This window comes from Neovison vison, chromosome 8, assembly GCF_020171115.1.
Source record: "Neovison vison isolate M4711 chromosome 8, ASM_NN_V1, whole genome shotgun sequence".
Classification (NCBI taxonomy): domain Eukaryota; kingdom Metazoa; phylum Chordata; class Mammalia; order Carnivora; family Mustelidae; genus Neogale; species Neogale vison.
Genome location: NC_058098.1, coordinates 26,359,203 through 26,375,237, shown reverse-complemented (window position 1 = coordinate 26,375,237; position 16,035 = coordinate 26,359,203). Strand labels below are relative to the sequence as shown.

The 16,035-nt window shown below is 45.3% G+C and overlaps 1 protein-coding gene across 7 annotated transcripts in view; it reads right to left on the bottom strand.

Moving 5' to 3' along the window:
* Positions 1–5,413, bottom strand: part of BCL2L1 (BCL2 like 1) — a 50,788-nt gene extending 45,375 nt beyond the window's left edge. Inside the window, exons 1-2 of one of the 7 annotated variants that reach the window (XM_044263281.1) lie at positions 5,312–5,413; positions 3,080–3,755 (exon numbers count right to left, since the gene is read on the bottom strand). In XM_044263281.1, the coding sequence (XP_044119216.1) occupies positions 3,080–3,643 (564 nt within the window). In that variant the 5' untranslated portion in view covers positions 3,644–3,755; positions 5,312–5,413. Of the gene's footprint in view, positions 1–3,079; positions 3,774–4,065; positions 4,939–5,197; positions 5,287–5,311 lie in introns of those variants that run through there. The other 6 variants (XM_044263279.1, XM_044263282.1, XM_044263280.1 and 3 more) reach the window with 6 other exon arrangements.
* Positions 5,414–16,035: the final 10,622 nt, after the last annotated feature.

Here is a 16,035-nt window from a genome sequence, read left to right as displayed (position 1 = left end):
AAGGAACTGTTCTACCTGTGGCTTCCTGAACCATGTCAGGATCACAGACCAGAGCGAGCACCTCCATGGGCATGTCTGTGTGGCCCAACAGCATTTCTGCCTTTCTGTGCCAGGATATCTGGGTCACTTTACCACTCCTACGACAACCTGATGTGGATGGAAAAGACTTTAGGCTTCAGACTCAGGCCGACCTCGGTGTAAATTCCCACTCAAGTCACTTAACTGGCTGAGTAGGGCTACCTGGAGCCAGTCACCCGGAGCTTCACATATAAACTGGGAAGAAACGCACCTACCTTGAGAAGTTACTGTGGGGGATATATGAAACAGCACATCATTTCCATGAGGGAAGGTATCATGTGAGGCTTACTGCCAGCGCCTAGCAAAGGGCCTGCCTCAGAGTAGATGCTCAGTAAATTTTGGTTGCGTGAGTAAAAGACCAAACAATGCCTCATACATGGGATGTACTCCGTAAACGCTTATTTCCTTCCCCTTTTCTGCAGGGACGCTAAATTTAAAGCATTATCCCAGGGTAGTAATGGCCCCCAAGTCCTATACTCGTGGATCTGCCACAGCCTCCAGGAGGGTTTTTGAGATGCCACTGCAGGAGCCAGTGTGTGGCAGGGACGTGTGTGGGTAGCTTCTATCCAAAGGATCTCTACTCTAATATTCTTTACCTCCTGGCCTCAAGGAGCAGGTGTGCCCCAAAATGGTGCTGATATAACCGGCTTCTGCACACATCCCCTCTGTTCACCAAGAGGAAGTAACATATGGTATGTTGTCTAACGGGCTCTGAAAATTCTTGAGCAAAGATACAGAAGATGGAATTTCAATCCAGGGGAGATCTAATGAACTTGCCCAGTGTCGCTGTGTCTAAATTCTCTTTCTGTATATAATACTGGGCGACTGGCAATTCTCTGATCCAGGCAGCCCTCTGCAGGGGCTGCTGGACAGAACAGGCACCTTTCCCAGACTGCCTTTTGTTAATACCTGGCAATAACCCACCTGGTATTAGCACCCCTAGTCAAGGACATTAGTCAGGGGGCGACTGGGTGGCTCAGTGGGTTAAGCCGCTGCCTTCGGCTCAGGTCATGATCTCAGGGTCCTGGGATCGAGTCCCGCATCGGGCTCTCTGCTCAGCAGGGAGCCTGCTTCCCTCTCTCTCTCTGCCTGCCTCTCCATCTACTTGTGATTTCTCTCTGTCAAATAAATAAATAAAATCTTTAAAAAAAAAAAAAGGACATTAGTCAGGCAAGGTGGGCACAAGGCCCACGTCTCTACTAGGAGATGCTCAGGCTGGGTCTGAAGTGCTGGAATCCTGTCCCTCCTGTAATCAGCTGAACAAATATTTGCCCCCAAAGAGAATCAAAGCAGGAGGGAATAGGCGAGGTCATCACACAAACCAACAGGAACTATTTAATCATTTATCCCCCCAGGGAGTTCATTTACAGAATGGCTTTCAAGTCCGGTCAGCCTTAGCTCTAGAGCGCTCCACCTTTACTTCCCCCAACCCCACCCCAGTCATCTGACCTCCACTGACTTGACCCCTTTGTATTTTACAAGAACTGGCAGCAGGAAGAGTTAATGAAGTTGCAAAGAAATGGGAAAAAAGACAGGGGGAAGGGCAAACTAGGCGGTGTCTGGCTCGGAGGTAAACTGAAGTGCCACGCCCTAGGCCCGCCTATGGATAATTTGCATTCTTGACATTCCTGAGTCCGTGGTGCAAGGCCCCTTCCATCTCGGCTCCTTCAATAGATGACTTATTTTGCCCAGTCTGCTCAATTTTCTGGGTGTGTTGAGGGGACCGAATACGTCTCATAAGCCCTGCATCTCCTCTAGGCAGGGAGATCAGCAAAGCAATTAGGACTGAGTTCATTGTAGAAGAGCAAAAACTGTCTACAATGACCACTGGTAAAGAAGTCTCATCACTATCTGCTCCTAAGTTGGTGATGGGTGAGAGAATTCTCCCTCCCTGGGAAAGGAATGGGGGCGCGGCTCTACTCCTGCGTCTGGAACCAATAACAATTACTACAGAAACTTGCTGTTTCTCTAGTCAGCTGCTCGCATTAGCTCCCAGATTTACAATGCTCTGCAAGGCAAAAAGGGCTTGCCACCTTTTTTTGGGGGGAGGAGGGCTGAGGCTCAAGGTAAACCGGCCTGTCCAAGGTCACACAGCTGGTTGGATGACAGGGCTGGCACTCACACCTCTATCAGCTTGTTTCTAAAGTCTCTTGCTGAATCTTCGTATCCCAAAGAGCCCCACAGACCAGGTTCTTGCTTTGCCAGCCAACAGTGCTCCCTGAAGAGGCCCTAGGGCCCTGGCCGGAAAGCAACAGGCAGAACAGCTGGAGCTCCCCAACCGACCCCAGGCAGTGAGGTGCAAAGTCCCCAGGCTTAATGTGTGACACAGCAAGAGCTCCACAAACAGGCCAACTGTGCAGAAAGTTGCACCCTTTAGAGCAAATGAACAGAGGGGTGCAGCACAAACACACCCGGCCCACTGGCACAGCTTACACTGCCCTAAAATCTGACAACCCTCAGCCATCCAAGCCAGAGGGAACTTCTGCCTGGTCGTACCCTGTTCTGAGACAAGAGGAACATGTATGCAAACTCTGAAATAAAGGGAACTTGATTTGTGGGAGGGAAGCCCACGACAAGACTGACATCCCCGGGGGAGTAAGAATGGAGGGGCTCAGAGGCATTACACTCATCAGCCCTTTCTGTGGTGAGCCATTTTGTCAGGGTGAGGGGGAGCCCTGGAATAACTTCCCACTTGCAAAGATTTGGGCCCAAATGAACACACAGGCTGTGTTTTCCTCTAGTGAGAAACTGGAACACAAGTATGAAAGAGTGGGGTCATGAGGGTGACCAGAATGAAAGATGCCTGGTCCTTCAAGAACTAGGTCATCTGTGTTTGAGAACAGTTAACCTCTTGTGGTGCAATGAGGCTGGTCACATCTCCTTAACAAACAGTCTCCAACAACCATCCAGCACAACAGAAAGAGATACGGGGGAGAGGCTGTTTGACATCTCCCAGATGGGAGGCCAAGAGAAAGGTACACACAAGGGGCGTGGTCCTTACCCAGCCGCCGTTCTCCTGGATCCAAGGCTCTAGGTGGTCGTTCAGGTAAGTGGCCATCCAAGTTGCGATCCGACTCACCAATGCCTGCATCTCCTTGTCTACGCTCTCCACGCACAGAGCCCCACCGAAGGAGAAAAAGGCCACAATGCGACCCCAGTTCACCCCATCCCGGAAGAGTTCGTTCACCACCTGCTCAAAGCTCTGATACGCTGTCCCGGGGGTGATGTGAAGCTGAGATGTCAGGTCACTGAATGCCCGCCGGTACCTCAGTTCAAACTCATCCCCAGCCTCCCTTAGCGCTTGCTTTACCGCTGCCATGGGGATCACCTCCCGGGCATCCAAGCTGCTGCTGTGGCCAGTGGCTCCATTCACCGCAGGGCTGTCCGCCAAGTGCCAGGATGGGTTGCCATTGATGGCACTGGGGGTCTCCATCTCTGATTCAGTCCCTTCTGGGGCCTCAGTTCTGTTCTCTTCTGCATCACTAAACTGACTCCAGCTGTATCCTTTCTGGGAAAGCTTGTAGGAGAGAAAGTCAACCACCAGCTCCCGGTTGCTCTGAGACATCTTTATAATAGGGATGGGCTCCACCAGTCCATTGTCCAAAACACCTGCTCACTCACTGAGTCTGGTCTCTGCTTAGTGCTTCTCTTCTGAGATCCGAAGCCAAGATAGGGTTCTGATGGGAGAGAAAGAGCTTCAGGAAAAAAAAAAAATTAATATGCATGCCCTTTACCCTACAATATCCTATTCCCCTTTCAGATACCAGAACTGGTTTCTTTGTAGCTCTTAGGAAGGTCTGGGTCTAGCTTCCAAAAGACTTCAATGAAGTCAAATTGAAAGCACCCGTGGGCTGTTTCTGAATCACTATACCGGCTTTTTTTTTTTTTTTTTTCACCCCAACCACCCCCTTTTCTCCGAAATGCTTTCCTCAGAAAGTCACCCCCACGGGTAATCTGCCCCTCCACCCCCACCTCCGCACCACCTACATTCAAATCCGTCTCAGGCAGCCGCAGGCAGGTGCAACCCCCGGAAGATCTTTTGTAACATAGGTCGGGAGAAGAGGTGGCAGCCGGGATGCCGGCAACTCAGCCGGCCTCACGGCGGCTGGCAAAAAAAAAAAGGAGCTCCGGCTGGAAGGATCATGCGACCCGGCAGGCTGGGAGCCCAGAAGGCGACACAGGAATTACGAAGCTCAGGAACCGGCCCCCTCGCTTGCTTCCTCCTCCATCGCCTGGATCGAGGGCGGCCACTCGGCAGCGGCCTCCTGCCACCCGGGAGCCCAGCCCCCTCGCTCTTGCACGCCCCTTGGCTCTCCGCCTCCTGCTGGGAGCCAGAAGAACTCTCCCGGAGGTGGCTGGTTGTGGGGTTTAGGTTTTTTGTTGTTGTTGTTTCTATTTAAGTACCAGCTCAGGGTAAGGCTTCCGAAACCCTGAAGGGACTTCTCAATGGGGCTCAAGGTTTCGAGAAGGGACAGAGGGAGGGGGAAACTGCCTCGGATCTGCGGTCTGACTTCGGAAAGGCCATCCCGGGGCCTTTCCGGGAGGCTGACGGCCGGGGACCCCCCAGAAACACCGCTGATTTTCTTTGACTTCCCCAACGGCCCTGGACGTGGCGGCGGTGGGGGGGGATTGCCGGGTCCTCCATTCCCCGCACGGACACAATGGCCGCCGGCGCCCTGCACAAAGACGGGGTGAGGGTGAGGCGCCGGGCCTCTCCTCGGGTCAGGGAGAGGGACTGAGGCCTGTTCGAGCCTCGCCCCCGCCACCCACAACAGCTGAGACCACGTTTTCCTGAGGACAGGCCCAAGGCGGCTTCCTGGCGCCCCCGGGAGGGCTTGGGGGCCGGGGGCTGCACCTCTCCGGAGCCCGGAGCGGGTGGGCTGCGGCCTGGCGCCTTCTCCCGCGCGCTAGGCCGGGTACCCGCCGGGCCACCGCCCCGTTGCCAGGCAACCGTTCTCCCTCAGGGGCGCCCCCTAGTCCTTTCAGGGAGGAGGGGTCTCGCCCCCGGCGGCCCGCCCCGGCGTGGCCAATCAGCGAGCCCAGTCGGCATAGAAGCGGGACGGCGAGGGCTCCCATTGGGCGTAGCGCCTGCCACGCACAGGGGAGGCGGCGCTCTCACCTGCGAGCCCCGCGAGCCGTGGGGGGCCACATCCCCCCTTCATCGGCCAGGTCGTTTCCAGACGCGAGGGCTCTTCGTGGCCAAGTTCCGCGCCACGGACCCGGGCCGGCCTACCTGCTGACGGCTCGCGCTGTCTCTTCCGAACGAGCCGGCCTCAGTTTCCCCTGAAGAGACCGGGGGAACTTGCAAGCTCAGTCACTTCCGGTGCCGCGGCAGCGCGCGCGAGCCCGAGACGCAAAGGGAGTGCGCGCCTTGAGGACTGGCGTCAAGACCTAGGAGAGAGCGCCCCCTTGCGGCAGATCTGGGGACTCTGGAGACGCAAAAAAAAAAAAAAGCAACGTTTATATTCATTTTTCCATGAGCTCGTTCATTTAATCAGTCAATTTCATCCATCTGTGAGTTTATATATCTAAAAAGCGTCGCGTTGTAGCTAAGAATCTTGTGTCTTGAATGCCAACTCTGTCAGTTGGGTCAGTTCCTCAACGGCTCGGTGCCTCAATTTCCTTAACCAATCTCCCTCATTCAGTTACTGCGAGGACTGAAAGAGTTGTTATTTATGAAATTTGTAGCACAGTGTGTGGCCCATACTTTATGTTGCATAAATCTATCCCACAAATGTTTATTATTTGGGTTGCTAAAGATAGAAACAAGACAAGACATGGCCCCTGCTTTCATGGAGACAAACCCTTGAGCTGGAGAAAGACAGTAAACAACTAAGAAAATACACAAGGTAATTTCAAATAGTGGCTAGTGCTATGAAAGGAGTGAGTCAGGGTATTGTCATAAAGAGAGTGAAGGGAGGTACTTCTTTAGACTAGGTGATCAGGGATGTAAACCTGCCCTGCCTGCCCAGCCAGAGAGAGGGGGGGGGGCGGCATTTATTCAACAAATTGTATATGTAGGATGGCCAGGGATGGCCTCTTTGAAGAGATGACACAGAATCCAAGACAGGAAATAAAAGAAAATGCTGGCCCATGGTAAGAACCTAGAGAACAGCAACTTAGGAAGAAGGAACAGTTTATGCAGAATATCCTGAGGCGGGAAGATCTTGGCATTTTCCAGAAACTGAAGGAGAAGCAAGTTGACTGGAAGGTAGTGAGGGAGAGGAAATGTGGCATGGGAGGAGGTTAGAAAGTCAACCATGGAGGTGAGTTAGACTTGATCCTAAACACTGAGGGGTGTTTTATGTTCATTTAATTGATTAAAAATAGGTATATAAGAACACCGAAAATTACAAATATGTAAAGAGCACAGAATGAAAAAGTTAAATCTTCCTCCCACCCCTGCTTTCCCTACAGCATTCATCACTTTCTTCTGAGGTCTTCAGAGATGGCTGGTGTATTCACAGGCTAATTACGTGTACAGATTTTTTTATACAAATGATAGCTTGCTGTAAACACTTCTACATCTTGCTTATTTGACTGAGCTCCACATTTTCGGTCTGCCTCAGTTTTTAAAATTAACACACAGCTTATAAAGACATGCCTTATAATTTCTTTGCCTAATATTTTATTTGCGAACACTTAGGTGGTTTCCATTCCTTTCTTATTACACGTAATGCTATAACTTGTCCATTTGTTATTTTGCACACATGGGAGTTTATCTGTTAGGTAAATTCCTGGAAGTAGAATACCAGTAAATGAGTATATGAACTTGATTTTGTTTTGTTTTAATGGATATTGGCAAAGTACTCTCCCTAGCAATTGTACCACTTTGCCTTCCCATCAGAAAAGTATGAGAGTGCTTCTTTCCTTACATCCTGAACTGCATGTGTTATCAAACCTTATTTTCCTTGCCAATCAGATGGATAAAGACCAAGAGGCACTTTTATTTTTCATTTCTTTTTATTAAGAGAGAAGTCGAGCAATTTTTTGTATTTATGAGCCTTTTAGTGGGAGTGGGGCTCTCGTTCTTTATCAGGCTCCCCGCCAAGCAGGAGCTGGACACGGGGCTGGATCCCAGGATGCAGGGCTTGATCTCAGGAGGCTGTGATCATGACCTGAGCCGAAAGGCAGACACATTTAATGACTGAGCCACCCAAGTGCTCCTGGGGAGGGAGGCCGGTTCTAGTTCTGGTGAATTCTCTGTTCACTTCATTTGCCCTTTTTTCAGTTCTTCTTTCCATTGAGCTTTTGCTTGTTGATTTATAGGAATTTTTATCCTTTTTTTCTAAACCTAAGATGTAAATATTTTTCCAGTTTATCATTTATTACTATGGGCAAACTTTTATTTTATTTTTTTATTTCTTTTTTATTTTTTTTAAAGATTTTATTTATTTGTCAGAGAGAGAGAGTGAGAGAGAGCGAGCACAGGCAGACAGAATGGCAGGCAGAGGCAGAGGGAGAAGCAGGCTCCCTGCCGAGCAAGGAGCCCGACTCGGGACTTGATCCCAGGACACCGGGATCATGACCTGAGCCGAAGGCAGCTGCCCAACTAACTGAGCCACCCAGGCATCCCCAAACTTTTATTTTTAATGTATCTGAATTTATCAGTCTTTTCCTTTGTGGTTTCCAGGTTCTATGTCATTCTTATGAAAACCACCTCAATATTAGAAAACAAATTCTCTATTTTCTTCTGGTTTTTACAGGACTTCATATTTTACATTTCAATTTTGTGCCATCATAAGGTCACTTTGGTGTGAGGCAGGAATCTACAATTTTTTCCCAAATAACCACCCAGTTATACTAATATTATCATCTTTTCCCAACTCATTTGAAATGTCTTTATTATAATCTTCATTCCCAAGTGTATTGGGGCCAATTTCTGAACTTTCTATTATGGTCCAAGGAAGAGATTTTTTAAAAAAATATTTAATTAATTTATTTATTTGACGGAGAGTGAGAGCACAAGCAGGGGGAGCGGCAGAGGAAGAGGGAGATGCAGGCTCCCCACTGAGCAGGGAGCCTGATGTGGGGCTCCATCCCAGGACCCTAGGATTATGACATAAGCCAAAGGCAGATGCTTAACCGACTGAACCACCCAGGCGCCCCCCACCAATGGAAGAATTTTAAACCAGGGCAGGATATGATGATTTGTGTGAATCTGTGAAACCTCTGGTGTCAAAATTATTTCAATGTGAAAATTATCATTATGGAAGTCTATGATGTGCTCTAGGGTCCCAGCAGAGGGCAGATCATCCCTGCCCAGAGACATAAGCTTTATTGAACTGGTCCTTAAAAGGAGAATAGGATTTCGCCTGGAAGAGAAAGGAGGTAAGGGGCATTTTAGGTGGAGGGTGCTGCCTGAGCAAAGGCATGGAGGTCTAACGTGAGAGTCCATGGTGTTTCCTAGAAATATATTGGGAAGACTGAGAGGAGAGAAGTGGTAGTGGAGACTGAATGTGTATCTGCATGTGCCTGACATTGCATGGACACCAAAGAAGCCAGCCAGGTGTCTTGAACAGAAAGGACATGAAGAGATTTGTATTTTGGAGAGATGGAAAGAGTCTTGGGAAGGGAACTTTGCAATATTTACCAAAAGCCTTAAACACTGGTCTGGAAAGATCATTGAGAAATGATCTTTGATTCCATGCATCCAAAGATTTATCCTCAGAGATGTCTGTGCAAGGTTATTTATAACACAGGAAAGAAAATTAAAAATTAAGAAGGTCAATAAATAGGGTGATGGTTTACATGGGTTAAATTCTCACATTAAAATTGTAATTGAGTAATATTTAATGAAGTGGAAAGATGCTCCAAGCATAACACTTAAAAAAAAAATTGCAAAACTATACTGAGATTTACGATTTATAAAGAACGCACATCACACACAAAATATAGTAGAAGGAATTCTACCAGAATGCAAAAAGGTAGTTATTGTTGGGTAGTCAAATTATGGGTGATTTTCTTTTCTTTTTTGTACTTTTCTATGTTATCTAACATGACTATATTGTTTTAATTGGAAAACACTTTTTTAGATTATTTTAAAAAACATTGTATTTATCTATTTGAAAGAGAGAGCAAAGTAGGGGAGAGGGGCAGAAGGAGAGGGAGAAGCAGGCTCCCTGATGAACAGAGAGCCCAGTATGGGGCTTGAACCCAGGACCATGGGATTATAACCTGAGCCAAATGCAGATGTTTAACCAACTGAACCACCCAGGCACCCCAGAAAACACTGTTTTAAAAATACATTTGCTGAGATTAGATGATGAGGAAATGCTTGTGGTGTAATGTTAAGTGAAAATAAAAGTATACAAAATTAGTTGTGCGACACAGTCTCAGCTCTAAATACCATGCATAGGAAAAAGGCCAGGAAATCAATATGATAAAGACAAAAGAAAGTGGAGAAAATCCTTGCATAGATGTTAAAGAGAAACAGAAACAGAGTTGTCAGTAAATCTGTTAAGATGCTCAACCTCATTAGCTATCAAGGAAAATGACAACTGAAACCTCAGTAAAATGCCACTTCACACCCACCAGACTGGGAAAAATGGGAAAATCTGATCAAGCCAAGTGTGGTTCAAGAATATGGAATAACTTTGGAAAAAAAAAAAAAAGAATATGGAATAACTTTGGAAAAAAAAAAAAGAATATGGAATATCTTTGGGAAAAAAACGTATTGTTATCTAGCAAAATTGATGATGCCCATAACCTATGACCCAGCAATTCTGTTCTTTGATATATGCTCTCCAATAACTCTTGCTCATGTGCAAATGCACATATAAGAATGTTTATAGCAGCAGGGGGGCCTGACTGACTCAGTTGGAAGAGCATGCAACTCATGATCTCAGAGTAGTGAGTTCTAGCCCCACATTGTCTGTGTAGAGATTACTACTAAAAAATAAATAATAAATAAATAGGGGCACCTGGGTGGCTCAGTGGGTTAAGCCTCTGCTTTCAGCTCAGGTCATGATCTCGGGGTCCTGGGATCGAGTCCTGCATCGGGCTGTCTGCTCAGAGGGGAGCTAAGCAGAGAGCTCCTCTCTCTCTGCCTGCCTCTCTGCCTACTTGTGATCTCTCTCTCTGTGTTAAATAAATATAAAAAACCTTAATAAATAAATAAATGAAAATAAATAAATTGGAAAAAAAATAAATAAATGAACGTAAATAAACTTAAAATAAGATTTTATTTTTTTTTTATTTGTCAGAGAAAGAGAGAGCACAAGTTGTGGGGAGCAGCAGGTGGGGGGAGAAGCAGGCTCCCTGCTAAGCAAGAAGCCCCTATGCGAGACTCAATCCCAGGACCCCAGGATCATGACCTGAGCTATAGGCAACACTGAACCAACTGAGCCATCCAGGCATCCCTATAGCAGCATTCCTTGTAGTAACAAAAATTTGGAAACTACTCCTGGGTCCATGATAGCAAAACAAACAGTAGTATATTTAAACAAACAGCAGTATATTTATACATAGTAATATGATACAGTGAGAAAAACGTGCATTTAGTTACACACATCATGAAAGAATCTTAGAAACATGTTGCATGAAAATATTGTAAGAGAATAATGATGTATGATTCCGTTTATATATAGTTTGAAAACAGAAAAAAACTAATCTACATACTGTGTAGGGTTTGTGGTAGCCAGCCTTATCCAAGATGGCCCCCAAAGATCCCTCCCCTCCTGATATTCACACCCTGGCAATATACCAGAGTTGTCCTTATGTTACTGATGGCAAAGGGCAGCGGTGATGGTATGCCACTTCCAAGACTAGGTTATCTCTTTCTCTGTCTCATTACTCTTTCTGGGGGTAGCCAGCTGCACCGTTATGAGCAGCCCTACAGAAAGACCCATTTGTGGTGAGGAACTGAAACCTCCTGCGGACAGTCATGTGAAGATCCCCCTCTGGCCCAGCCAACCCTCCAGATGATTATAGCCAACAGCTTTACTACATCCCCATCTGCAACCCAGAGCCAGAACCACTGTTATTAACCGCTGAATTTCTGACTCTCAGAAGCTGTATAAAATAATATATATTTGTAACTTTAAACTGCTAAGTTTGGGGGTAATCTGTTTTGCCACAATGGATAACCAATACAGAGAATTATACCTATGTGGTAAAATTATAAAGAAATGTAAAGAATTTCTGACTCTCGGGGCACCTGGGTGGCTCAGTGGGTTGGGCTGCTGCCTTCGGCTCAGGTCATGATCTCACGTCAGGGGATTGAGTCCCGCATCGGGCTCTCTGCTCAGCGGGGAGCCTGCTTCCTCCTCTCTCTCTCTCTGCCTGCCTTTCTGCCTACTTGTGATCTCTCTCTGTCAAATAAATAAATAAAATCTTTAAAAAAAAAAAAGAATTTCTGACTCTCAGAAGCTGTATAAAATAATACATATTTGTAACTTTAAACTGCTAAGTTTGGGGGTAATCTGTTTTGCCACAATGGATAACCAATACAGAGATATATACCTATGTGGTAAAATTATAAAGAAATGTAAAGAATAATAAATACTATCTTGTAACGGGAGTGCGTTCAGGATGAACTGGGGAACCAGGTAAAATTGAGAGTTTGAAAGACACTGCAAATGTTCTTATTAAATTGAATTGTACGTATGTATACAGAATTTGCTGCCTCATTCTTTATACAACCATAGGTTCTACATACATATATTTGTATTTGTACCTACTCAATATCTAATAAAATAAATTTTAAAAAGTCTGGGTGGAAATATACTAAGATGTTAATAATAGTGAAGATGTTGCTTCCCAAGTCTATGTAATAGTTATTTTTTTGTTTCTTGTTATTTCCTGTATTTTAAGTAATACAAATATATTATATATAAATAATAATAAGAAAGTGCTACTTTCAAAGTGAGAAATTAAAAATATATAAACACACACATAAAAATTAAAAATGCCTAAATGGGGGCGCCTGGGTGGCTCAGTGGGTTAAAGCCTCTGCCTTTGGCTTGGGTCATGATCCCAGGACCCTGGGATAGAGCCCGGCATGGGGCTCTCTGCTTGGCAGGGAGCCTGCTTCCCCCTCTTTCTCTCTCTGCCTGCCTCTCTGCCTGCTTGTGATCTCTGTCCAGTAAATAAATAAAATACTTTAAAAAATACCTAAATATGTGCATGTATGAATATAGATGTATGAGGGCTTGTATTTTTATGAAAAGATCTCTGAAAGATACACACTCATTTAAAAAAAAATTTGTTTTTTTATAAACATATAATGTATTATTAGCCCCAGGGGTACAGGTCTGTGAATCGCCAGGTTACAAACTCATTTTTAAGACTAACTTTTTTTTTTTTTAAAGATTTTATTTATTTATTTGACAGAGAGATCACAAGTAGGCAGAGAGGCAGGCAGAGAGAGAGAGAGAGAGAGGAGGAGGAAGCAGGCTCCCTGCCGAGCAGAGAGCCCGATGTGGGACTCGATCCCAGGACCCTGAGATCATGACCTGAGCCGAAGGCGCGGCTTAACCCACTGAGCCACCCAGGCGCCCTAAGACTAACTTTTTTTTTTTTTTTAAGACTAACTTTTTTTTTTTTTTTTAAAGATTTTATTTATTTATTTGACAGAGAGAGATCACAAGCAGGCAGAGAGGCAGGCAGAGAGAGAGGAGGAAGCAGGCTCCCTGCTGAGCAGAGAGCCTGATGCGGGCCTCGATCCCAGACCCTGAGATCATGACCTGAGCCGAAGGCAGCGGCTTAACCCACTGAGCCACCCAGGCGCCCCAAGACTAACTTTTTTTAACACTAACTTTTTTTAACTGAGGGAGAGGGATTGACAATGGGGTGTGGTAGGAGGTATAGGGATTTTTCACTTTTTTAAAAAGATTTTATTTATTTATTTGACAGAGAGAGAAAGGTCACAAGTAGGCAGAGAGGCAGGCAGAGAGATGGGGGGAACAGGCTCCCAGCTGAGCAGAGAGCCCGATGTGGGGCCCAATCCCAGGACCCCAAGATCATGACCTGAGCTGAAAACAGAGGTTCAACCCACTGAGCTATTCAGGCACCCGGCCTTTTTCACTTTTTACTTTATATATGTTCATGAACCCAGATGGACCTGGCTGCAAATCTTAACTCTGCTATGTGACCTTGGGCAGTTCATGTCACTTCTCTTGAGCCTCAGGTTTTTTCATCTGGAAATTGGAAATAATTGTACCTACCTAGCAAGGGTGTTGCAAAGATTGAGTCAAGTCATGAATGTATAGCCCTAATATACCCTCCATTCTGTCATAAGCATGTATTATTTTTGTAACTTTAAAACATACCAAATATTGAAGTAACTGGTTGATGTACCAAGCCAGTGCCCACTGCAAATGCAGAGGATGGGATTTCCAGAGATTCTCTTTCCTACTCTCTAAAGACAAAGGCCCCATTTGGGCCTGGCTAGCACCGATTTTACATGAGCTTGTTGAAAAGAAATCCCTGCATCAGCAGTCACTCTCCAACCCCCCATCCAGCTCCTAGCAAACATTAATCTACTTTCTGTCTCCATGGATTTGTCTCTTCCAGAAATTTCTTAAGTGGAATAATACAATATTTGTCATTCCTAGTCTGGATCCTTTTATTTGTATCATGTTTCAGGTTCATCTATGTTATAGTATGTAGCGATACTTAATTCACTTTATTAAAATATACTACTTCATTGCATGGATTTATCACCTTTTACGGACCCATTCATCAGATGGTGGACATTCAGGTTGTGTCCTATAGCCTTTCGTTCTTAATCACAGTTTGCTAAGGTATGTGTAAACCTTCCCCCAAAAGAATTCCACATCAGCCATGAAGAAAGAGACGAGGAAACAGATTTCCCTTTGCTTGACTGGATGGGAACTATGGAAGGCAGAATGGTGTCCCCTTCTCAAGGGATCCTTTTGATGGCTGTCTCCAATGGCTCATACTTGCAACTTCTCCAGGGGAGAATTCTTGGGTGATTGCAGCCACCCTACCTAAAGATGTCTTAGAGTTAGTTGCCATCCAGAGCCAATGGGTGGTTGCTGTCCATTCTCCATGAAGTAGGAAGCCTCCACTGAACTGGAAGGCAAGTACAGATTTTTGGCTGGTGACTACTGGTTTAGATGGTAGAGGGATTGACAGACACAGAGTGAAGGAGCAGATTTGGAAGGGGCAAGGGTAGGAGCTGGTTCTTTCTTTCTCTCTCACTTAAAAAATGAGAGTTTGAAGAGCCAGAATAATTTTCTGATCCGCTGGCTCCTTCTCCTTTCTCCTTTGCAGGTTTCTCTCCCCTATCAGACTTCCATTATAAAAAAAAACAACAACAATAAAATTCAAATCTCACAAATAATACATGGATACCTTCTTTTCTAAAACAAAGATAAAACTCACATTATCTATCATTTCTGTCCACAATCCAGTTTAGTTCCTCTCCTCTGAAGTTCCCACACTTGTCAGTTTGTTATGAATTCTTCCATACCTTTTGTTATATATATATATATATATATATATATATATATATATATAAAACTGTTTAGGAGAGGCAATGTAGGGCAGTGGTTAAGGGTTTGGCCTCTGGAGCTGGACTTCCTATGTTCAAGTTCTGGCTCTGTCACACTGGCTCTGTGTGACCTTTGAGAAGGTGTCTACCCTCTCTGAGCCATAATTTCCTGAATCTATAAAGTGGAAATGATATTACCTCAAAGAGTTATTAGGATAAAATAAGTTATTATATGCAAAGCACTTCAAACAGTGCCTGGCATACGGTAAGTGCCAGATAAGTGCTAGCTGACATTATTCATACACACCCACAGGAAAAGTGGAGTGTTGTTTTGCATATTTTTCAAAACCATAATGCCTTCCTGGGTGCCTGGCTGGCTTAATCTGTGAAGCATGCAACTCCTTTTTTTTTTTTTTTTTTTTTATTTATTTGACAGGCAGAGATCACAAGTAGGCAGAGAGGCAGGCAGAGAGAGAGAGAGGGAAGCAGGCTCCCTGCTGAGCAGAGGACCTGATGCGGGACTTCATCCCAGGACCCCGAGATCATGACCTGAGCCAAAGGCAGTGGCTTAACCCACTGAGCCACACAGGTGCCCGGAGCATGCAACTCTTGATCATGGTGTTGTAAGTTCAAGCTCCGCATTGGGGATAGAGTTTACTTAAATTAAATTAAATTAAACTAAGTAAATAAAAACCATAATGGTTTCATAATGAATTTATATCAATCAGCGATTTGTTTTCTAACCAAAAACGTGTCTCAAAGATACTGCCCCATCAGTCCAGATCAGTTGAACTTTTTTGAACTGAATTGATGTTTAATATTCCATTCTACAGACAGTTTATTAAAATACCCTCCTACTTATGGACATTTAGGTGGTTTCCAATGTCTCACAACTACAATGCAACAGCCTACTGATTGATTTCCCTTTTTCCATCCCTGTTCTCCTTCCCTCTGCTTTCAGCACAGCAGCCAGAATTTTCCCATTAATAGCAGAGAGCTAATCAATGCTCAACACCCTTCCCAGGCCTTCTGCACCTCATTGAGAGTAAAAATCAAAGTCCTCACAATGGCCCAGTTGGTCTTCCAGAATATTTCCTGTATTCTTCTCCTTGTAGTTGATTCAGCCCCTGACTTGCTAGCTATTTCTAAAACATGTCTGCTATGCTCCTACCTTTACATTTGCTGCTCCCTCTGGACACTCTTCCTTCAGCTATCTATATGGCTCACTCATTACCTTCTGGAGGTCTTCGTCCAAATGTCCCTGAACTACCCTACTTAAAATTACAAACCCTCTTCCCATGGATAAGGCCAAAACCGTGATGGCTAAATTTGTGGAGAGAGTGGACCAGATGTGTCGGTTTTTCCTTTCAGCCCTAAAAGGCTGCTTTGGGGATTGCAGACTGCGCAGTCATCCATTCATGAAGAATGGGAACTTGAGCTTCAGCCTAGAATGTGATCAATGCAGAAGGAATGACAGGAGATGAATCCCTTGGGTCAAG